The sequence below is a fragment of the Idiotropiscis lumnitzeri genome, chromosome 4 (genome assembly GCF_059441095.1).
Source record: "Idiotropiscis lumnitzeri isolate Australia: NSW breed Sydney's pygmy pipehorse chromosome 4, RoL_Ilum_1.0, whole genome shotgun sequence".
Classification (NCBI taxonomy): domain Eukaryota; kingdom Metazoa; phylum Chordata; class Actinopteri; order Syngnathiformes; family Syngnathidae; genus Idiotropiscis; species Idiotropiscis lumnitzeri.
The window spans coordinates 14,608,855-14,633,742 of record NC_142394.1 but is presented as its reverse complement, the minus strand read 5'-3'; the positions used below and the strand labels follow the sequence as shown (position 1 = coordinate 14,633,742).

The window sequence follows — 24,888 nt, the reverse complement described above, 5'->3', positions numbered from 1 at the left end:
GTGATTGGAATGTCTGTCTCATGACAACATGCCCAAAGGGGTCGTGTGCAATGTGAGCTGGGCAATCTTATTTATCTACCCAACAACAGAATCTACCCAACAAAGTAAAATGAGGTCTTTTGAAATCCTTCAGAGAGTGACTGCCGAATGATGTGGTTCGAATGGACGATATCATCAGCTAAGGGTAATCATTTGTTTTGACTTCTTAGCAGCGCATCCAAGCCAATAGTTCAGGTCAAGGTTTTCCAAAGACAGCGAGCAGCATCCATGGGAATTCTTCAGCACACTATCGATTGGCTGTCCAAGGAAAACCGCCTCATCCGTGGTCTTCTCCCTTAAAACACCTCACTGCTCATTAGAATTGATCAGCGATTTCCAAGTAACCCCGGCATACACCCAACACATGCGGACTTTTTCCTTTCCAATAAATCCATTAATAATGCACATCCAGGCTGCAGACTTTTCACCTTCTTTTGTGTTCTCCTCCTTTCACTTTCTATCGACTGCTTCTTTTCTTTTACCAGTGGCATTGATAGTAGTTCTAAAACAGAAACATAACATGAGCAGTTTGAACCCCCTGAAATCCGTCACAAACCAAGAACTATACCAGAATAACATGATTTTTTTTCCCGTCATTTTGTTAGAATCTGTCCGTGTGTTTTGTATTTGCACACTCCCCAGGTTGCTTGCATGCAGCTCATCAACGCGCTGGTTACCTCTCCGGATGACTTGGACTTCCGGATACATCTGAGAAATGAGTTCCTAAGATGTGGCCTCAAAAAGATCCTGCCTGTGAGTTATCAAAATGTCATATGGCAGCATTGCTTTGCATTATTTCGCATACATTAAAATCCAATGTGTCATTTTGGACTTGTGAAGAAGCCCCCATGATTTTATATGTGGTGTTGACGTCAAACAATTTACTCATATATATATATATATATATATATATATAGATAGATAGATAGATATATTCCTTTTCAAGATTCAAAACCCACTGCTTCGTTCCTTCTCTTCTGTTACCCTGTTGTGTTAGTCTGACTTGGAAATGTCAGTTATCAATTATCAACATCATTTAGCTCTGTCACTGCTAACAACTATAACTAATTTCCACCAAATTTCTGAAGAAAGGTCAAAACTAAAAATAAATACATAATTAATTAAACAAATCCAAAAAGAACTTGTGTGTTCTTCTAGTCGTGAGTGCGTTTATTATTCCCTCTGCTGTGTCTCCATAAGCCGTCATGCCCCCTTCTTCTGAACCCGCGTTGCTTCAGACAGATGGGCCTTAAAACATGACGCCGGATGGTCGACACCTGCAGAAATTAGGCTTCATTTGGCCATGTCTCTTGCTTTCAGCGCCACTGCTGGCATTTTAAGCGAGAGCTCCCACTGTGTCCCGTGAATGGAACAGGTGTTAAAGCATTTGTACTATTCTCAGTGTTAGCGTTTTTTGTGAAGTGTTTTGCTAAGTTCTCTGCAGAGGCCATTGCATTAGAACTAGTAATATTTTTTACGTCACCACTACCGATGGCCTTCGTTTTCTAAAAGGTCTATCATGGGGAACTGGGATCACTTACTGACTGAGGTGGCATCCAGCCTGGACTCAGTGTTTATTAACATTACTTTTACCTTATCGCTCGTGTCTTCAATTGCACGATTGTTTCCGCTCGTGTCCATTTTTTAATTTATTTTTTGTCCAAGTACGAACCTAGTCAATCAATTACTCTCAAGTTTTTAAGTATCATCAGTTCAGTCATTAGTATAAAATATCCATTTACTATTAATATTTTTAACCGCTTGAATTCCGGTGTGTTTGTGCAAAGCACAGGTTATAAAATAACATTTCCCTCTCATCCAACAGATGACAAATGATGAAGTAACAAATTGACAAAGGAAATCAACTTGAACAAATCAAAATCAAATGAACACAAATTCTAACGTGTACATTAAAAAAGGGAAGTGAGATGGACACAAATGGCTGCTGGCATAGAGCCCAGAGGGTTCATTAAAATCGTCAATCCATCCATCTAACAGTCATCATTTTTTGGACAAAATTAAAAATCGAAAGCACTAACTATTCATCCAACTCATTCCAGGAGCTCAAAGAAACGGAAGAGCTGGACATTCAGCTGAAAGTGTTCAATGAGAACAAGGAGGAGGACTCCATCGAACTCTCCCATCGCCTGGATGACATTCGGGCCGAGATGGAATATCCTTTCCCCCTTCCAATCCTGTCCTTTTGGTCCCACTGTGAGAATTATATGGATGACCACTTGTGCTGATGTAGCAGCAAGCCATGAGTCAACATGATGACTTTGATTGACTAAAGTTCCCTCGCGATGTGCTTCATTAGAGAGGGATTTGAGGATCTTGTCCACAATATTAAGCTCCCTCACGTCTGCCAGTGCCGGTTGGGCAAATATTCGCGTGTTCTTCACCTTCCACCTCCTCACATTACTTTTTCATTTCTCTACATCTCCGTATATTTGTTTTTCTGTGCGGGGTGACTCGTGACTCAACTCATAGTTGTTGAATTCACGTGCTAAATACAACAATGCTACCACTTCTGAGATGACCAACAATTACTACGACTAACATCATACTACAAAAAAACAACACTACTAAAAGCAACAGCAACAAATTTGTCCAAGTCCTAACAACAATTCAAGTAACTTTTTGTTTCTTTACTACTTAATAACAACAACTATTAGTGCTGCTACTACTACCATTACAAACAACATCAAACAACAACTATGTTCTTTTTAATGACTAGTCCAAAGAATATGCTACTTCTACGAGCATTCTCTACCTTTATGAACTCTCACAAACATTTGCCCCCCCCCCTCGATGGGATACAGGCTTAACAAAATGATGCAACTATCACACGCAACAACAATGTACTACAGTGCTTCCCTTAACGACTATGTTACTATTTTTTTTCTTTCAACAACAAAACTACCACCGCTGTTACAGCTAACCAAAATTTCACAGCACACACTACTGCTACTATTTGACTACTACTAACTATAACAACACCGCAGCACAGCGCTACTATTAATACTGCTACTACTACTATTACTACTACGACTTCCAGTAACAACATCATTAAAATGAAATTACATTCTAGCCGTAGTTCAAATTACTGTAGGACATTTTGCCACTCCAAAATATTGAAGATGCTTCTCTTTGTTTGTAGCTGTCCTCCTCCTTTCCCCCACTGGAACCCGCTTGGAAGTTAATAAATTGGCACTAATTCAATCCAGAGTCAGAAACTTCCTCAGCAAGCTGTTTAATAATTCACCAATCTTCTCTGGGGCTATATATGAATGAGTGGGACTGGGAGGCGACATTCCAGACACCTGACATTGTTATGCAGATGTCCGCAGCCTTTTTTTTTCAAATCCCATCAAATCCCACACTTGTCCCACTGACACAAAGCGCTGCAGTGAGTGACACTTTATGTTGACACACTCAGGTGAAACGTGTGTGTGTGCGTGTGTGTGTGAGAGGGGGGGGGGGAAAGCCCACTTGGATTAATGATGTGCTTGAGCGGGTTCACAAATGAGATGGCCCAATGTTTGTTTCCAAGGACAATGTGGCGTATTGATCGGGCGCTTCAGGGTATCACTCTAAATGCCTCGGCAGCCCCTCTGCCTACACAATAACACCACACCGGTGGTACTCCTTCTTACCTGAGCGTGCCTGTTGTTTTTCCATGATTATTGACCCGCACAAGCCGTTCCCGTCTGTGTCCGGCTCGGGTCCCGGTGCCAAGGAGGTGACTGCAGGATGCTCATAAATATTAAGTAGCGGAATGGTGATTGATTGACCCAACCACTGACTGGCCTACATCCCACTGCCACTGCCACTCATGTTTATTCATTATTTGGCCAGCGAGAAGAGGGGTCAGTGAATGGATTGGCATTCCACATTGGGTCTATGTCTGCAGCTTAGTGATAGATAGAGCTACTTGGATACTTTCCCAGTCTTTGAGCTCCTTCTTATGTCCTCTCCAATGTTGCACAAGCGAGGCCATAATTGAATCTCACAGGACTGGTAATTCTCCCAGGCCTCATGTTCAGCTAATACAAGTTAGGAAATATAGACAGTACTTGCAAGGATCCTTTATTCCCATGTCTGCCTCTCAACAACCTTGATATGTATTATTATGATTCGCTTAAAAAAAGTGGCAAATACCAGCTCAAACACAATTGGTGCAAGTATTGAAACTCAGTATTGATTTTTCCATAAATGGTCATGTGCCCTAAGATGGTGATGACGTTTGACAAATAATTATAGTAAACTAACTCCTCTAGTTCCCGCAACACACGTTATTGACCATTAATTATTTAATTACCTTTAAAGACTGGTCAACGGCAAATTTTCATCATAGATTTGTGTTCTGGAACATATTTAGGATGCTGGTTGAAAAAGTAAATAAAAAAAAAAAGAAATCTTTACTTTTTCAGGTTTTCGTGATATTTTCATTTTTGTTTTATACAAGCTTGCACAATTTATACTTTGGCTGAACCTAACCCTTTGCTTCTTAATTATTACTATATTCCGTATGTTTTATGATGAAAACCTGATGTGCTAGAGAATACAAACACAACAGAAAATCCCCCAAAATAAGTAGTGACGTTTACTTTTATCTCTGATTAAAAAAATATTTTAACAATGTGTTGACCAGTGTCACAATGCTATTTGCAGTTTTTAGTGAACGTGAGTGTCCATTTACAGAAAAAAAAAAATCATCTGCATTAGACACATTCCTGTTCCTAAAATGGTGGCCTCTGCTCTAATAAACGCCGTGCCTCAGTTAATCGCCTGGATCGACATCAATTTGACAAGCTTAACGTCTCATTTCCTTTTTAATGTGTGGCCATTTTTAAGTTCCTGTCTCAAAAGCTACATGCATAGGTCACGCAGACTTGACACTTCATTTGGCTCATATTTCGATTGTTTGAGGGTTACACGGCTACATTTCCAATAACTTGTTAATAGTTGTTGTCGTTACAACATAAATTGCCATTTTAAAAGATATTTAGCTTTTCCTGACGCGGATGCAAGAATACGTGCCGCTACATTTCATGAAAAGGGAAAATGTCAACTCATCACTTGCCTCTTGTAAATATTTTAAGTGGTGGAATTCATATTGAGATGGCAGATTTTCATCTTGTTGTCTGTTTTCACATTTCTAAGACATGTTCGAGAAGCTTATTGCATTTTTTTTTTCAAACAGAAGGAGGTTCCACAGGGAGATCCTTTTTCGTGCATAAACAACGAGGTCGTGCTTGAATCGTATTCAATGGAACTCTTTAACTTCCTAAAGGCTATTGGAAGTTTGATGAGCGCGCATCAAATATTGAATAGTGTTTATATATATTTATTAAACCGTTTAATGCAGTATAAAGAGGAGAATATGTAAGAGTCATATTCAGAAAGTGATTGAAGAATGAAGAGCATTGCAGATTGAGACATGTGAAGTGTGTGCTTTAGATGTCGGAGCCGTCAGCGCTCCCTTCTGGGGCAGGCTGACAGAAGACACATAATCAATACCTTTTGCAAATTTAATAACCTGAGTTTCTTTTTTTTTTTTCTTTCCTTTCCTTTGCCGTGAAGTGAATGCCAGTTTCAATCACAAAAGTGACTCTCAGTATAATTGTTGTTCTGCAAACGAGCACCTCTGCCCGTCGCGCTCGCCTTAAAATGTTCACACTTTTTCGTCATCTAATTAATTTTTTTTTTTCGACTTTGAAAGCATCAGAGTGACAGGTAAACCAGAGGGAATTATTTTATTCCTTTATTTCCATCCTTTAAGTTAGCTGTTATCAGGCTTTTCAGCTCCCCGGAGGGAACTGATAAGAAGAATCACATCTGTGTTTGCTTTCACCCTATGATGCCTGTCAGGAAGCGGAGGTGTGAAAAGAAAACAAGAACGCATCAAGCTGTGCATTTGAATGGTGTTCAGAAAAAGGTGTTAGGATACATGAATTGAGGCTGATTTTCGTCGCTCGATTGTTTCCTTTAACTTCGCTCCCTTCCACTGACATGAATGAGGTGTATCATCTCTTATCCAACATGGTGAAGGACACGGGCTCCGAGGCCTACTTCCTGTCCATCTTGCAGCACCTGTTGCTCATCCGGAATGATTACTACATCAGGTAAGTTGGACATTGACACTTTGAAATGTGGAGCAGACACTTCTGTAAAGCAATAAAAAATGTATGCCTCACCTCAAGCAGACGTTTCTGTGACGTCTGCTAAGGTAGCAAACTTTGTCAAATAGAGGCTTCCGCTCAAATAGAAGCCATGCCTCAATGAATTGTTTGAATCAATGCCCATTTAAATACAGTGTAAATGCCTCTTTCCCCAAAACAAACATCTGCTTTCCTTGATGACCTCTACTAAAAAAATGTACCTCCTCAAATAGTGGCCTCCACTCTCAACTCCACTTTAGGGGCTGCAATCCGAATACATGGCCCCATGTCAACCTGACTGTTGTCTCGATGTCTAGCCATGAGCCGGTGTCCTGCCTATTTTCCATCTCCCCCTGCTGCAACACATCTGATTCAAATGATCAGATAATCAGAAAGGTCTGCAGAAGCTAGATAACGATCCTGATTATTTGAGCGAGCGATGGAAATTAGGCACGACACCGGCCCTCGGGGGAACAGAATTGATGACCCCTGCTGTTGAGAATGCCACATGTTGCCAGTGACTATTATGTAACAAACCAGGAGGTGGTCACTCTAAAATAGTGCTCTGATGGGTCTTTATCAACATGAAATTCTTAAATGCTGCTAAAGTGTTCAACTTTTACCTTGCGAGAGAAAACGTGCCAGTCACTGCGCGAGTGGAGTGACGCTGATGACTTCACTGCTGCGTCAGGCTTTTTTGCAGACAGCAGACTTGTAAAAAGAATGTCGGAAAGTGAGGAGATGATGAGAGGAGAGAGATGAATTTATCATAGACAAGTTGGTCTACCCTTGGAGTTATAAATAATGTATTGCTCATCTATAAGGAGGAAGCAAGTGAAAGGGAGTCACATTAAAAAGCCACAGAGACTTCCACCTTGGATTTAGTGGACGTGTACATCTCTCCATGTCAGCAATAAGAAGTCATTTGCAACTGTGAGGTGAAATACTTAAAAAATGATTTTAAGATAAGTTGATTGAGGCTGTCACCGTAGATCATTTTAGATTATTCTACGAGTTATTCCATCGATTAATCGAATAATCAGCTCGAAAATTATTTTAGTTTAAAGTGTATTACAATGCCAGATTTCCTTAGATTACTGTTTAGTAACCACTTATTTAGTTAATCTATCATTTGGTGATTAAAAAGAACAAGTATTATTACACAAGACGTATTGATGTACTCACCAACCTTTTTGAAACCAGTTCAGTTTCTGGTTTAGTCTTTGGTTTCGAACGTAAAAGCAATTGTTTGCAATTGCCTTAATTTGATTAAACACTCAAGCTAATCAGTCGTCTTTCACGAAGGACTGCAAAAATGAGAATGATTACTCTTGAGAGGCTAAATTCGGGAATTGGAGGCGTTTAAGTTAAACAATGGCTCAGAAGTTTATTAACACAACTGCAGAGAAAACCCACGCAGGGGTGTCACTTTTAAATATTATTGACCAATCTACACTGTTGAAAATGGCTTGCTCTCTTTCACGATTCAATGCTAATGGTTGAACAATCTTATATAATATATTTTATTTGGAATTCAAGAATTAATTGTTGAATGCATTTTTGCTGTAATGAAAATAATAATGTTTAGAATAAAAACACTTACCGCTGCTAAAATTACTGATAGTAATCCTAATAATATTAACAAATGAATAATAATAATAATAATAATAAAAATACCCATCTCTATAATTTTTATATTGTATTTATTTGACTTTTGATTCACTGAGTTTTTCGATTTTTTTATTAAAAAGTTTTTAATGTAAAACTTCAGTCCACAGTAAATGTCAGAATCCATGTCATTCTTTAAGCAGGGAGCGGAGCATGTTTTGGTATTAAACACCAAGTGGTACAATCAATGATGTTTTGTGAAAACAGAAGGAGCCGGTTTGAGGTGTAAATTTTATACTGCATAACGACGAGTGATTATTTGGGTCGATTAGATTCGATACAAGTTGCGTAAAAGCAGTTTGAATGTTAACGGTGGTACTGTATATGTATTTGGGAATCTTCTAAATTTGGCCTAAAGCATTGAAGTACCGTGTCGACTGTCATTGCTGTGAGTTGTTCCTCTTCCCTCAGGGGCTCGGTTTATTTTTGATAATTAATCTCTCAGTGCAAGCCTAATGAATGGGAGCACATCAAACCCGCCCTGTAAATATAGAGCAGATGTGCTCTTTTGGAGCACGCCGATATGGGGATTACATTGGCTATGTGGAGCAGAGCTGGATCAAGTGGCTGGGATGACGCTCGGCAGCGATTGGAAGAACTGGAGGTGCCACAGTCAAAAAAGGAAGAGGTGGGGAGGGATGCAGCGGGACATATGCTTGCTTTTTTGGAGCCCGGCCCTGCCCACCGTAAAGGGGCCTGACAGTTCTGGGTCACTCTCGCCGTCACTGCGGCCCCCTGGCGGTGGCGGAAGATGGAGGATGGCGGCAAAATAGGGCGGCTTATTGAGATAATAACGCCGGCTACGCGGGTGACAGTTGTAAGCTGAGCGGCACCGCGCTTAAGCCAAGCAAGGCGACACTCGCTAGCTTCATCCAATCACGAGTGGGCGAAACTGCCAGCTCAAGCTCTAAAGAATGGCATTCCAAGCCTCTTTTTTTGTCGTTGTTTTAAATTAGAGCATGTTTTTTTTTCTTTTTTTTCTTTTACTTTGGCTGTTGTGCTCTCACAGGTTTGTATTCACAAAAGTGATTTGTCTTCCCACAAGGTGACAACTCATTCGACATTTTGCTGGAACTCCAATTTGTTTTGTTAATTAGTCTAAATGCTTGACTGAAAGTTTTTATTTATAAATGCAAGGTTCAAAATAACACTTATATTTGAGGCACATTTTTGCTAATCAAGCAAATTGGTAATTTATTGGAAGAATGTTTGCTCGTTAAACTTAAGCCAGTTTTATTTAACAATACAAATCTGACAATATAACGGCGGCGTTAGAGGGATGGAATCATTGAATATTTTAGTATTTCAGTATCATACTGAAAGTTCTATCAAATAATCCAATATTTGGATTTCTCTGCTTATAAATTATAAGCACTTTTTTCATAGTGTCGCTGGTCCTGCAATTTATACTCAGGTGCAGCTTCTATTGTTTAAAATTAGATCTCAGTCTGGCATCAAAATTCCTAAGTCATGTTGACATTCTGTAAATTAGCGCCACCCTCATTCCACCAATGGTAATATACCATTTTTTTTTTCAAACACCCAACATACAATAGAAGAAGCTAAGCGGTGAGCCGTGAAAAGACGCCTTGAGAGGAAAAACATACTCCCTTTATTTGACTTCATCAGCACTTGGACAACAACACATGCTGTGCCTACATTGTTCAAAACTTATAAGCACCCTGTATGATGGAATTATTTTCGCAGGCATATACTCTATTAAACTTGTCACATTGGTAATAAGCCGGTAGTCATAATTAACAGAGACCTTGCCTTCCGTGGGGCTAATTTCATATTAGTAAGATACATTGACATGAATTGAGTCAGTTAAAGTTCCACATCACGTTACTCGCCTTGCGTTTCAATGTGAAACGCTTCCAAGCTTCTGCCATTTTCCAGTGCTCTCAATCGAATAACTACACTTCCGCCTCCAACTTCGTGCGCCTATATGATATTAGTGCGTTGTACCGCTTAAACACCCACTCACAGTTTTGCTTTTTCAGTGTGTCTGCATGAGGCACAAAATTCAAATTAGGATCGACAAGTTGCAATGTGGAATCCTTTTCTGTGAGCCCTGAAATGTATGTTGAACATATTTTGTTCTTAATTTTAAACAGATAATCGTACAATAAAATAATAACAATGGAAGTGAAAAATAAATATATGTGACACATAAGAAATAAATTGTAGAAATAAAACCTGTTAACAATATAAACAACCTACGCATATATGTATATATATATATATATGTAACCTATTTGTATTTAAACAAAGTAATAATTTGTATTTAGACCACCTATTCCTTCTTTGGATTCCTCTCGAATAAACATAAATTAAATATGTCAAGCAAAAAATTTAGAATATTACAAATCGTAATAATGTGAATACATATATCTGATGGTTAAATATTAAACTGATACAATGAAAATAATTAAACATATTTCCTCATAGTTAATTGTGTAACATAAAATACTGAACTACACAAAAGGACAACTTTAATAAAAAAAAAGTGACATGTAAATAAATGCAAACACAAATGCCAAATTACAATTCATAATATGACATTAATTAAACAATAATAAAATCTCATATAGACACAAGCATATTAGTATAAACCATAGTAAATATATTATGAAATCTTTTTAACATACTGTATAGACTATTTTGAAAATAGCATCATTGTCACATCAACCTATTTAACTTTTACCATTTTGCACGTTTTCCAATTTCAAACTGTAAATACGTTTTATTTCCATATTCAATATTGAAGATAGCTTTTGTAATTCACAGAAATACAAACTCTTTGCCCTGAGAATTTAAAAATGAACCCGAGGTCATAGTGGAGCTTATTAAATCATTATTTCTCAGTTAGGAACTCATCTTAAATGGCAATCTATTTGCTAAATGTCACAAGCAATTAAAGTTGATAGTTTCACCGCCAAAAAGGTCACGTTTGCCGGCCCGTTCCGCCGCCGCACTCACACTCACACACACACAACCACGCAGCTGGATAACCGCGCTAACTTCTAACTAGCTGACATGTTTTCCTGGTCATTGTGCTTTCAATTACACACATTACACTGATTAGATTTACATATCTTTTTTTATGGTGGCTCTAATTGGCAAAGATGATTGCAAATTACACGAGAGGGCCTGTTGTCACCTTGAAATGGACACACAAGCACACTCTCGGCCTCGGTCCGCTTATTATCTGCTCATTTCATGACAGGAGTGAAACAAGTGATCAAATTTAACAAGGCGCTTGGCTATTTTCTCCATTTTTTTCCCCCCAACTTGGCATTTTGTGACCTGGAGTTCAGACGAGGGACTAATTTACATTTAATTAGTCGTGTCGGGTTTGTGTCTATCATATCCCCTGTAATTGTTCTGCTTTATGCTTTGTGACCTGCCAGGCCTCAGTACTACAAGGTGATCGAAGAATGCGTCTCTCAGGTGGTCCTGCATCGAAGCGGGATGGACCCCGACTTTGGCTGCAGTCGCCGATTGGATGTGGACTTCACCCATTTGATTGGTAACACTTCCTTCTTAGTCGGGGAACAAACTTTGAGCGTACCGTACTGAATACCATTTTTGTAAACTGGAGCGAGTAGTTGTGTTGCATCAATGTTTGCGAGGTCATGAAGTTAATCTGAATGTGACGGGATAGGTGATTTGACACCGATTTGATAAATGAGTTGAGGGGTGGGGCCTGGGGCAACTTTGTAACAGCAATGAGTGAGGCCGGCACAATGAACTAACGATTGAAAAAAAAAAAAAAAAACTTCCGTAAGTGGAGATCCATTCTACCAGTGATTTTCTATTTATTTACTGTTTTTTACTGGTGGGAATTGGCTTCTATAGATGATGGTTTTGAAATTGATAAAAAAAAAGTCCAATTTCTTATAGTCATTTCAGGATAAAGGATTAGAGTCCAACATATTTCAACTTCAAATACAGGCAGAGAGTCCGTGATATAACTTTTTATCTTATTGTGCTGGCCAAATTATATAATGCCGTTGTTTCTGTATTCTACCTTAACAGTTCTGACTCTGCCACAAAGATTCATTAAAAGTTTGACTTCAAATAAAACTCCTTGCGTCCTTTACTGAGGTACGACTGACTAAAAGAATATTTGCAATGATATCAACCTACACTAAACGACACATGAACCACCGATGTGTCTTCTTTGTCGTGTTTTTTATTTATTTATTTTACAATTATTATTTTTTTATGAGTTTTCACATCAGGGGGTTTCTTCTTCCATAAACAGAACTATTTCTTTGACAGATATGCAATCGAATGAGAATTTGTCCTCCAAGGAAGCAAATGAGTTATTTGGAAACACATAGTGTGCGGTATTTCGATCCTAGAACACGCGCGCACACGCACACACAAACACTTTCAGGTGATAATTATTGTTGTGTACTTGAAAACACCCACTGTGACAATCACACGTGCAGGAGATATGACAAGCTATACCTGTTCACTTTCCCAGCTAATGGAATGGTATTCTACAAATGTTAAATCTATTTATCTATCTCTCATTACATCACAATCCAAACAACTTAATTGACAGTACGCTGGAAAAATGTAGATGATTAGTGGTATCCATTGTGTTTCAAAAAGGGGCTGATACTGTCACATAAACCCACAAACTACTTAAACCAAGATTTGAGATGAATTCATGAGTTTGTTTTTTTTATCCTTCTCAGAAACAAATAAATGTCAATAAAAGAAAGAAAAAAACGTTCTTTGGCAGAGGCAAGGGGAGAAAAAGTAATAATGCACGGAAATGCACGTGTAATGTATTGATGTGTGTGTGTTTGTATGCTGTCTTGCAGATCAGTGTGTAGACAAATCCAAAGTTGAAGAGAGCGAGCAGAAAGCTGCCGAGTACTCCAAAAAGGTGAGGCATTAATCACTTCAACAGGCCCCTTGCTTGGCCGAGTCCTATCAGGAAAGTCTTTTCTTCCGCACTGCTCCCAGACAAGCTATCGATTTTCCATGCTTTAATCAATACCTGGCTGCGACGCTACATGATCCGTATCAGCATTACAAGAATCAATGGCGAGGTTCTGATTTGTGCACAGTACTGGGCTGCACTTAAGTTTAGTGCCGGTGTTTTGATGCGTCTTTGCTCCGAGAGAGGCCTCCTTAATGCACATTTCATTGCTGGTACAGTGGAAATCGAATGTAATATGTTTCATTATGCTGGTCGACTTCCGATTTGTTCTCGTTTCAATCCCCCCCAAAATAATCCATTGAGATTAATTATATTTAAAACGGTACTCAACTGAACTTTGCTTATTGAGCACTTTTAAACCATAGCTGGATACAAAGTGCTGTACATACAGAAAAATCTGACATGTAAAAAAAACAAAAAAAAGCCCAAAGATAGTTATAACGATAATTTAATAACATGATGGATATTCATCTTGGGTGGCACGGTGGAAGACTGGTTAGCACATCAGCCTCACAGTTAAGAGGTGCAGGGTTCGATTCCAGCTCTGGCCTTCCTGTGTGGAGTTTGCATGTTCTCCCCGTGCCTGCGTGGGTTTTCCCCGGGAATTCCCGTTTCCTCCCACATACATGCGTTGCGGGTTGATAGGACACTCTAAATTGCCCCTCGGTATAATTGTGGGAGCGGATGGTTGTTTGTCTATGTGTGCCCTGCGATTGGCTGGCAAGCGGGTGTACCCCGCCTATTGCCAGTTGACAGCTAGGATAGGCTCCAGCACACCCGCGGACCAAGTGAGGAAAAGCGGCTCAGATAATGGATGGATGGATATTCATCTTTTTCTCTTGTGTTGCAAAAATCGCTTAAAAATTGAATTATGCATAATTTACCTTTTGATCCTGACTGAGATGATTTCAAGTGAGGTGCACTGACAATCTGAGAATTTGTCCCACATTTAATGCATTTGGCCAAACTCCCATTTTTTTTCTCTTTGGCCTTTCCACTGTAATAGGAATTGATGCTAAGTGAGGTCAAAAGTTAATGCATACGATTAGAATTTATTTTTAAAGCGCACCATGGTGACACCGAAGAGCTTCCGGCTGTTTCTTTTCTTTTTTTTCTTTTTTTTTCTTAGGCGTAACGTCTTACCAGCCCAGTGCGTGCATCCTGCTGGGTCTATGAAGTCATTGCGCTGACATGTCTTGGTTTTGTGCAAAGGTTAAATCCATCAACATGTATGAAAGCCAGGCCTGAAACAAAGATAAAGGACAACAGGACTCCCGGGTGATGAAGACCGCGAATAGAACGCCTTGGTTTTTGGCGTTTGTTGATGTGCCCGGAGGCCGCTCTCCAGAGACGCCCCGCCGCTCGCCATCCTCCGCCGCAATGTTTTCATCAGTGTGCACACGTTGACATATTTGTGTCCTCTTTCTTACAGTTTGACGAGGAGTTCAGCGCACGGCAGGAGGCGCAGGCTGAGTCTCAAAAGAAAGAGGAGCGAATCAAAGAGTTGGAGGGGAAGATCCAGGCCCTGGAGTCTCAGGTATATCCACAACAAAAAAAACTAAACTACCTAAGGTCATTTTTGGACTCAACTTTTCAACCAGGTGGAGCGATTTTCGCACATCTCACAGTGTTCTCTAAGTGGTTGTGGGAACATGTGATTGAATAACGGGTCAATCTCCTTAAGTTGGAGCTCTTAATGTGCCTGAGTGTCGGCATTGAAGCTTTTCCGACGTAATTTTATTATGTTGGAAGTGGATTGCATTTCTTTTTTTACCACCCTTGAAAACATTTCTTCCTTCGCAAAACCTCCAATTCTGAGTACAGAAAACGACTTTGCCATTTTAACCCAATTGCAAACATTTTAGCGGCGTCTTGAGAGGAAAGAGCAGTAATGGAATTTAATGTAAGCCAATATTGAAAGATGAAAGCATGGCTGCACACCAACGACACCATCACGCTCAAGCTGGCTCGTCGTTCTCTCACTTCCTGATTACTGCCCGCCCCTTTTAATGACATCACCCTCAACCTGAAGCTTCTACTTGCGTCCCCTTTTTGTTTCAAACGCTCTTTTCTAGAACAAAGGCATGGTTGTCTTTTGAAGGAAAAAAGGTGCATTCGCAAGAAGTCAAAGCCTTGCTTACTCATTTGTATGACAGATCCTTCAGAGAAACGTTACATCTGGAGAGGTTTACATACGCAACTCATGAAATTAAAACCCTGCAGGGAAAGCTCAGATGCTGAATAAAATGTTAGTGAATGTATCATTAGATACTTAATTATATCTTCAGTTTTGCAAGGAATTTGCATGGTACTTCACAGGGAACAAGCCCTTGCATGACCTAAACTGCCCATACTAATAGACCAAAAAACTATAATCCGAACACAGTAAATCATCATTTCAACTCTCTTGATATTGATTTGGAGTGAATCAGTTCAACTTTAATGTAAAGCTATTAAAATATAATTCAGAATCACATTCTGAATCAGAATGCCATTTACTGTCTTTGTATTGTAGCTCGCCTCTCCAGTGCAATATAACAAATCATTTTATTGAATGTATCAATGGAATTAATTGAAGATTAAACAATTAAATAATAAATAAATATTAAATTAAATTTATAAAACACATTTTGTAGCAGTTCTACAAGGCAAGGGTAGTTGTGTGCATTTATTCAATCAATTAATATTCATTCAAAAATATTATGTCAAGGGGATCTGAGTATCATAACCATACACACAAAACAATTAAAATGAAAGTTCCGGAAAGTCTTCCTAAGGCCCGTACATCCCCATGTCGGTTTGGACGTGTCGTTTAATTATGCAACGGCAGTAAGCGCCAACCAAGTGGCGTTCTTGATTTTACCCGCACGCACCTCTCCAAGCCTTAGCGGTGAACACAACAACAACCTCTCTGATGATTGTGAGTGTATTTTGTTGCCTTCATCCGCGTTTGACAGTGCGCCGCTAAAGCCATTGACGTTGCAAGCGCAGACCATTTAAATCCCGCGTTCGGCTCGTTCCATCAAAGCCATCCTGCCATCACAGGCACGTTTTTTTTTTTTTAAGTCATTATTTTTTAAGAATGAAGTGGAAGCAAACCCTAACCTTTCATCCGAAGAGACAGCCTGTCAGATATTAAAACACATGCATGCCCGAGTCGCTTCCGCTCACCTTGTTTGCCACAACCAGGCACATTTAATGAGCGTCGCTCTACCAGGAACTTTGGCATTGTAACAAGCAGCCTGTTTGATGTGCCTTTTTGATTATCCCCCAATTGAGTGGAGTAGTGCCTCCGCCTGTAAACATCAACAAAGGGACACGGGAATCACAACAAGTAGGGAATCATCCCCCCCTTCCCGAAGCCTTTTGCTCGTAGCGTAGCAGAAGGAAGCTATTCACTGCAATTGGGCTGGAGCTGTTATGAATAATGTAGCAGTGCAGTGGTACGCAGCGGAACTCGGCGCCATCCCATTAATAGCTTTTAACAAGCTGACAGACTCGTAGCTGACCTCAATCGGCCCCCGGGAGGAGCTGGTGTGGTCTACAGTGGTTGACCCCGGCCCGTACTCAGGCTAGAATTTTGTTATTTTCTTTTATTTCAAACACATTCACGATGCAATACAAAAAAAAAAAAATCTGGTAAAACCTCATCAGAATAAAATATTTATGTTGCGTTCTCCCAAACATTTCCCTTTAAATGTATCACTTGCATTCAAGTATTGGCCTTTGCCAAGAATGGCGTAACCTTGCTTAGTTAAAGTTGTTTATTCGTTTTTGGGTGTCCAACTAGGATTTAAAGCACATCAAATATTTGAATCAAATAAAGTCTTTTGCATAAATGACCTGTCTCTGTTACTGTAAAATGAATTCTCATTCAATACTGCTTCTGTAAGCCAGGATTTATTTGCCTTTATTCAATGTTTTGTATGAACAACACTGACTGGGAGTGTGAAGAGTGTCATGTGAGAGTGTCAAAGCCATAACAGAGGCAGGGTAACACTTGTGGGGAGAGGATTTAAAAAAGAAATGTAAAAAGTCATACTTGACTTCACACGCCATTTTGCCGGGACAGGGTGTGGAGTCAGTTTCTCTCATCCTGCTGTGTTAAAAACCACTCGTTGTCAGAGCACTCTTTTAGGCAGACTGACTTCATCAACGTATCTCATCACGGGTTGCTGCATTGCTACATGAAAGTGCACGCAGTTCCGGCAATATCCTATCTTTGCTTGGTTCTGTGTAAAAACCAAAAGTAGTTTCATGCTGTCCTTTTACTATTTTTTTCCTGTTTGTAATATCGATACAAATTTGGGATATTAAGTTGACCCACAAAGTTGCCAACTTTAGACGTAATACAAGTGTCACGGGTAAGTGTAGAACGCAAAGGTAGCACACCAGACCACGGCAGTCTTTGGTAAGAATCTCCGTTGACTCAGAAGTGGTCCCGGGCCTGCGCATGGACTGTTCCACAATCCACTCACTGCAATTTTGCAATATAACACCAAAAGCCACAGAGACAGGCAAACATAAAGCAGGAAGGGCAAAGGCCGGACTTATAGTTCAGGGACAGAAGGCTGAGGTGAAACAATGAGGCATCCCTTTCAGAGGCAGGCGATCTGAAAACCGTAGGCCAATCCAAAGAGTGCTCCGAAGAGTCTTGCATGAAAGTGGAAGAACAATGTAAATAGTTGACAATTCTCTATTTATGCCGCGATGATTAAAGATATGAGCAACTCATCCATGAACCACTTTGTAAACAACTCGTGGTCTCAGGGGTGCATCTTCAAACACAATCATTCACATCACAAAAAGGACTTCCACGCATCTAAAACACTGAAATGTATTTTTCACAATGCCAAAAAGAACCAAAAAGAAAATGGAGGAAGCATTTTGAAGGAGCATGCCGGGATCTTACTTCTCCTTTTTCATGTTGATTTTCCTTTGAAGATACTGTAGATGACATGATGTATTACGTCTACTTTGGAGGCCTAAAGAAACACTACACTCTGCCTCGTGCACATCAAAGAAGCTCATTGATGGCAAAAAGGAACGTGTGATGCACTGGGACTGTTTAAGTTGCGTCCTCTTTGACCCTTGCCTGCTCGGTGTACTGAATGTCGTACGGTGTGTAGCATACTAGTCTTCTTCTCTGTCTTGCTAACCCTCCTTCCATGTGTACCTCTGTTTGTTTGCTCCCTCATGCTTGCGCTGTGGCTACTACATGGATGTGTGTGTGTGTGTGTGTGTTTGGCATCTGCAGTTAACTATTGAAAGTGACAAGCTCAAAGAGGCTCAGAGACTCATCAGGGAATCTGACGCCAAGGTGGGTGGCCTATTAAACACCCGATAATGTATCCAACCGTCGGTTTGTTTGTTATTTTTAAAATCATAATCAAGTGAAAAAGTTGATTATGCTTGTCGGACTTGTTCATGTGCCCTTTTCTTCTTCTTTTTCCATTTTATCTTGTTTATAGCCATATCCTAATGGCTACTGCAAACCCATTGTCATTGTGGAAGATAGTCAATGTCCAGACAAGAATATTGTTTGGAGTAATAATCAATGTTTACAGTGCATTCCAATTTATGTCAAATGGCAATAGAGTCTAAAGTGGAATAACAACAAAAAAAAACCAAATATTGTAGACTATGAAGAAATGCAGGGAAATGACAGACTGCAGTCTGTCACTTGTGTCATTTTGGCCAGTCAACATCTTTTTTTATTTAGCCTACAAACGCCAACATTTGAACACCGAATCTCAAAAGGCATTTCAAATGGGACATAAGATGTTTTTTTTTGTTTTTTAAAGAATAATAAAGGTAACTAAGCATGAGAAGGAGACTCATCGAGTGAGTGCATTAAGACCTATCCGCCATATTTAACGATGAGTCCATTTTGACATTTCTTGCATTCACTTTTTTATTAAAGTAACTGTGTTTGGCGCCAATAAACTCCTGATATTGACGTGGATCAGTTTGTTATCAACATCAGACATGCAGCTGTGAAACTAGACACATGGGTCACTGTATAATTCCACTGACACGCCTTTCTTTGAGAAATCAGAGTCTGGGGACTCTGATGTGGGCTCTCGTATCTCTGTGGTTGAATTTACCGAGGTAGTAAAAAAAAAAAAAAAACTTCTCTGTGACAAAGCCCCAGGTGTGGATGAGATCTGCCCAGAATCCGAAAGGCTCTGGATGTTGTGGGACTGTCCTGGTTGACATCCCTCTACAACCTCACATGGACATTGGGGCCGGGTGCCTCTGGATTGGGGGACCGATGTGGTTGTCCCTCTTTTCTAGAAGGGGGACTGGAGCGTGTGTTCCAACTACAGAGAAATCACACTCCTCAATCTATTCAGGGTCGCTGGAGAAGAGCGCCCGTCAGGAAGTTGATTCTCAGATTCAGGAGGAGCTGGGTGGTTTTCGTGGAACAGTGGACCAGCTCTTCACCTTTGGCAGGGCACTCGAGGGTGCATGGCAGTTCACCCAACCAGTAATGTGTTTTGGGGTTTTGATGGGCTCCGTCAAGACTGACCTTCGTCACCAATTCTGTGCATAATAACCTTTATGGACAGAATTTCTAGATGCAGTCGAGGCGTTGAGGGTTTCCAGTTTGGTGGCTTCAGTCTTGCGCCTCATCTTTTTGCAGATGATGTGATATACTGTTGGCTTCATCAAGCCGCGATCTTCAACTCTCACTGGAGCCGGTTACAGCCGAGGGTGAAATGGTTGAGGTGAAATGAGCACCTCCAAATCTGAGACCATGGTCCTCAGTCGAAAAAGGGTTTAATAATCTCCCTTAGAGAAAAGTTGAGGCTCCGAAGATTGGGCATCGAGTAGGAACTCCGACTTTCACCGCTGCTACTCCCCTCAGAGAGGAGCCAGTTAAGGTGGCTCTGGCGTCATGTGCAAAATATTTTTGATGAAAAAAAACAAAGTTAACTGAGTTCCAATATTTCATTGCATAAAAAAAAATACTAAATTAATCTTTTGTTAACGCTTCAATTTTGAGACAGTATATTCAATTTCAATTTTATTGTTACTTAAACCACTGCCGTGCTTGTCCCTGTTCACTAGTGTGGTGCTGCAACCATCCACAAACGCAATACGCATTGAAATGTGGCTCATGGGTGAAAATGTTGAGTGTATTTTAAATGAAACCAAAAACTATAAACTATGATGAGTTGCACTAATACTCCGAAACCTTTTTTGTTTCATGAAACTTAATCTCTCACATTTTGTTTCAACCAAAAGTTTCAATTTGTATTTTTTTGTTTTTGTTTAGCAGCAATAATGAGTCAAGTTATACATACCTCTCAATATACGCATTGATTATGCAAAAACGGAGCTTGGTTTCTTAAACTGCATAATGAGATATTCCTTTTCCGTACCCTGTTGTTAACCTCATCCGACAGGACCGTTGAACCCTCTGTTCTTGCAGATACGAAAAGTGAAAAACCAGACTCAAATGCAATCGCTAACAGGCTGTAATGTTTTTACCACCCACATTTCCTGCTCGTTGAGTGCAATTTTCATAAAGTAATCACGTCACAATTGAATTGAATATCAGAGATGAGATTGGGACACAATATTTAATCACACAGCATTCAGAGTTAATTACCTGCCACACTGACCTCCTCATTCAGTCCACAGTATGAATCCAGACCCCTTTCATATAAACCCGCCATCAATATGGAAACCGAGCTCACTCTTAATTTAGCAGTTAATTTCCTTCCATTTGCTTATATCAGCACTGAAAGAGCCGAGCACTGAAATGGGCCGCAGAGGATTTGAGATTGACAGACACATAATCGTCAAATCTGTATTGTCACAGAGAAGAGCTCTAATTTTAGCCCAAATAAACAATCAGCTGTGATGTAATGAATCACCGTATCTTTGAAAAAGGTGCCAATCTTATTCTAGGCAAATTGACTTTGGAGGATGCTCATAAGGGTGAATCGGTTTGGGCAATGCACACGTCTAATAAGCTGAGAAGCTCACCCCATGCCCGTGTTTGGGTGTCCATAATTGCCAGATTTGCATATTTTCTTTTTATTCGCGATTGGCATTTCTACTCTGTGTTTATGTGCTGAAAGTGACAGTGGAGACATGCTGAGGGACTGTGTTACTTCTTTTTAGCGTCAGCTGCAGTGGTGAGGTCCGGTAATTGCATATTTTAAGGCCGCGCAGGCAGAGATAAAACGTTTTTTTTCCCAAAAGAAAACAAAGATGTAAGTCTTTAAATCTTTTTGGCAACACAATAAAGCTTTGGAGCAGGTAACAGAAACGTCTTTGGCATCTTGATTAAAATGAAGAAAAAAAAAGACATCCCTTTCTTCTCACAGATTACAGCTGGTCCATCTGTGCCCGGAGCGCCACCTCCGCCGCCGCAACCGGGAGGTGCCACGGCTCCCCCTCCGCCTCCCCCTCCTCCTCCACCGCCTCCCCCGGGCGGCTGTCCTCCACCACCGCCGCCTCCTCTGCCTGGCCATGCCAGCGCTCCACCGCCTCCGCCACCACCTCCTCCTCCGGGCGGGGGGCCTCCACCACCACCGCCGCCGCCCGGGTGCGGGCCTCCACCCCCTCCGCCTTTCTTCGGTGGCCCGGGTGCGCCTCCTCCACCTCCTTCACTTCCTGTCATCAAACTGCCGTATGGACTTCAGGCCAAGAAGGTTTACAAACCTGAGACGGTGATGAAGAGAGTCAACTGGAACAAGGTATGCTCCGAGGAAACTCACTGCACTTTAAATCATGAATAATAGAAGCCGGAGTTGTATCACCTCGATTCAGTCACCCGAATGCTTGTACAGGATGTTGAAAATATCCAACTCAATTGAGCATTTAACACATTAACTCCACAACTTTGTTTTACTTTTTGCTTTTTGGGTGTTTTTTCTCTGTGCCACTTGAACACCACAGAAGTGTACAAGGGATGACAGAGAAAGCATAAGTGTGATGATAACCATTTCACAGGAAATGTGACTCAGAACAATACAGCTTAAGTGACACGAATGCAATATTTGGCCCCCACAGAATGTACATAAAAAATAACGGTAACAACAGAATACACATTAAAAAATAAGCTGCATTTGGTTTTAACGTGAAGAGATTCACCATTCAGGCCGACAAAAATCTTCTTTTGTGCGTCAGGCCTTTAGATGTCATCAAAGTTGTTAACTTAGTTATTTCTATTTCCATGATGAGTGGAAGGAATTCCATCGTCTCCTGTCGAAATCACGAGGTCACAATGTGAATGAGCGGTCCACCATCAGATTTTGGTTTCTCTGTACAAACACTGTATGACTGATGAGGTCATCTAACTTAATAAAAGCTTCAATATAAAAAATGAGATGCATTCTAAAGCTTCTCATCAAGTCAGCACTGAAGAAGCGGTCCCAAGTATCCAACAGTAAACAATCCTTTCCCCTCAAAGGCCCTCAGAATGGCAAATTGTGAGCATAATTGAATCAACACTGAGTTATATTTGCATGCCATCTCATTGGAATAACCATTTCAAAAGTTTGCTTTTTAACGTTTGCTTAATGTTAATTAATGGAGTTCTTTTTTTTTTCTTTTCTTTTTTTGACTCTATACTCTGCCATTGTACCTTCCTCTAAAGCTGCGGCTACGTTTTTAACTCTAGCCCAGTGTCACATTCGATATCACAATTTCTTCAGATTATGTTGCACTTCAGATGACCTTTTTAAAAAGCCATGTATGCAAATGTATTTTGGATTCCTATACATAAAATAACACTGGTATAATGTTTTATGGTGTGATAGCAATAGGAAACTAGCAATTGGGTCTTCTCAGCTAAGGCTTCCTTATTTATAAAGTTTCATCTATTTTTGATCATGTCACTCTTATTAGTCTATGTTCAGTAGTTGTGGCGTGCGTTGAAAAATACCTTTGCTTTGCACGAAGTCTGGTTTGGTAATGCAAATGAAATTCATAAGCACCGGAGGACAAACAATCTATTGTTTTGACAGGCAAAACAGTCTCCTGCCTTCGTAGAATGCAAGTGCACGGGTGCCGGCGGCAAATGTGAATTAGTTGTATAAAGTTGAAGTCATTTTTCATAAGAGTTCCATCCACAGTTTGTCCTGCCACAGCACGAATCAAACGACTTTGGAAAGTAAGTTGTATGCAATTACGAAAGCATAACTCCACGTATCCTGTACTATCGTTTGGCCCATTAGTAGATACAGTAGTTAAAGTGACATTGCTGCTGACATCAGAAATTGATTTAATAGTACACATTTTTCTCCATATAATTTCAGTACCCCTCCCAGTTTGCCGTGATGTGGTGTCACTGCTTTAGCAGTCACAAGTAATTGGAGTGAGAAAAAAAAAATGTGTAGCATGCCAATGCGCAAGTCTTGGTGGTGTAATTAAAGCCACAATTACATCTTGGATTGAAACAGATACATGCGTAATGCGTTTGTCATATATATAGTCGGAACAAGTAGAGTCCTGTACTCGTCACAACTGCAAATTGATGTGACTGAAGGATAAAATAATTGTAAGTACAATAGAGGATGGTCATTTTACAGCTCAATGGTTATTTATCTAATAGTGGTGAACGTACTGCCTTTTAGGCATTTTTTTGTTTGTTTTTCTCATAAGTTTCTATTTCCATCAATATTGTAACACCATATTTTCAAGAATAGTTTCATAGTGCCATGCGCCCTTTGGGCAAACGTATCAGTACCACATACAGCGCACTGCAAAAAACATAAACATCAGCAAGATAAAATACCTTCAAACAAGGGGACTGTGCTTGTTTTTCTTCTGATATGATATTGACTTATTTCTCTTGTTTTATTCTTACTTTAGGACTACATTTCAGAAAGGGGGAAATTCTATCAAGACGAATAATGCTTGTTATTAGTGAGAAAGCACTGGTTTTACCGTATCCATGGCAATCTATTATACAATCAAATTTGTTGCTGTTGTTTTCTTGGTCTTTTTGTTTCCCAACCCGCTGCTCAGGCTGGGTTGATACTGCTGGTTGAAGGAACACAATTCAGATCTCAAGTGGCTCAATTTGGATCTGCTTTATGGCGCGGTCACCACTTTTTTAAGCCCGAGTGCTACTTCTTGGGTATAGATTAATGCTGAGAGTTATCTGTTCGATGCACACTTCTGAAATAACACGTATGCGCAAGTTACCTTTGATAGTGTTGGTATTATACTGTATGTACTGCTCTTCTTATTAACTGTTTATTATGCAAAGACGCTGATCATGGTTAGGCTTTTTACGCAAAAATTAGGGAAACAGTTAAATATCAATTTATAACTCTATATTCTTTTACATCTCTGCAATTGTTCACATTTTCAAATGATCATTTCAACCTAGAAAATCACAATGTCCCATAACAGGTAAGCTATTTTTAGACCATCCTTGGGGGCAACCTGGTGCTTGCGCCACTATCTCTGAGCCATAGTTTGTAGCAACTTAAAAAAAAAAAAAAGGATATTGAATCAGATATGTGCCCTGCGATTGACTGGTGACCAGGCCAGAATGTTGCCCACGACTTTCCCAAAGTACCAAAAAAAAAAACAACAAACAAATATTTGAATTTCTCAAAAAATAACAAATGGTAGGTTCTTAAAAAAAGACCTGATGTCTGCCCATTGTAGTTGGGTGTCTGCACATGTTTGTTGTTTCACGTGTTCCATCAGAATTGGGCTTTGGGTCTTGCGGAGTGAATCCAGTCAAAAACAAGGACATGGGACTGAGTGTGTTCGCATATAGAAAACACACAATATGCCGCGAGACTTTGTTTGAGTGGCAGTTTTATGTGATCTCTGATTTGGCTGATAATGGAATCCTCGTGTTCCTGCAGATAGTGCCACAGGAAATGGCGGAAAATTGCATCTGGATCAAAGTGAAAGAGGAGAAGTTTGAGAATCCCGACCTGTTTGCTCAGCTCTCCCACTGTTTCTCGTCTCAGAGCAAAGGTAAGAAAGGAGGTGTTGCCTCACCTTTTCACTTTTCTTCCACTCGCCCACGCAGGACTCGCCTAGCTTAATTAATAACACTTTGATTCCATG

General features: G+C 40.1%; 1 protein-coding gene across 6 annotated transcripts in view; it reads left to right on the top strand.

Annotated features, from left to right (window-relative positions):
* diaph2 (diaphanous-related formin 2) overlaps positions 1–24,888 on the top strand; it is a 348,568-nt gene that overhangs the window by 111,942 nt on the left and 211,738 nt on the right. For 5 of the 6 annotated variants that reach the window (XM_088292735.1, XM_088292734.1, XM_088292737.1 and 2 more), the window contains 9 exons: positions 682–792; positions 2,100–2,212; positions 6,051–6,167; positions 11,285–11,403; positions 12,713–12,777; positions 14,267–14,371; positions 18,092–18,154; positions 21,177–21,548; positions 24,681–24,795. In XM_088292735.1, the coding sequence (XP_088148861.1) occupies positions 682–792; positions 2,100–2,212; positions 6,051–6,167; positions 11,285–11,403; positions 12,713–12,777; positions 14,267–14,371; positions 18,092–18,154; positions 21,177–21,548; positions 24,681–24,795 (1,180 nt within the window). The remainder of the gene's footprint in view (positions 1–681; positions 793–2,099; positions 2,213–6,050; positions 6,168–11,284; positions 11,404–12,712; positions 12,778–14,266; positions 14,372–18,091; positions 18,155–21,176; positions 21,549–24,680; positions 24,796–24,888) is intronic. The other variant, XM_088292736.1, reaches the window with a different exon arrangement.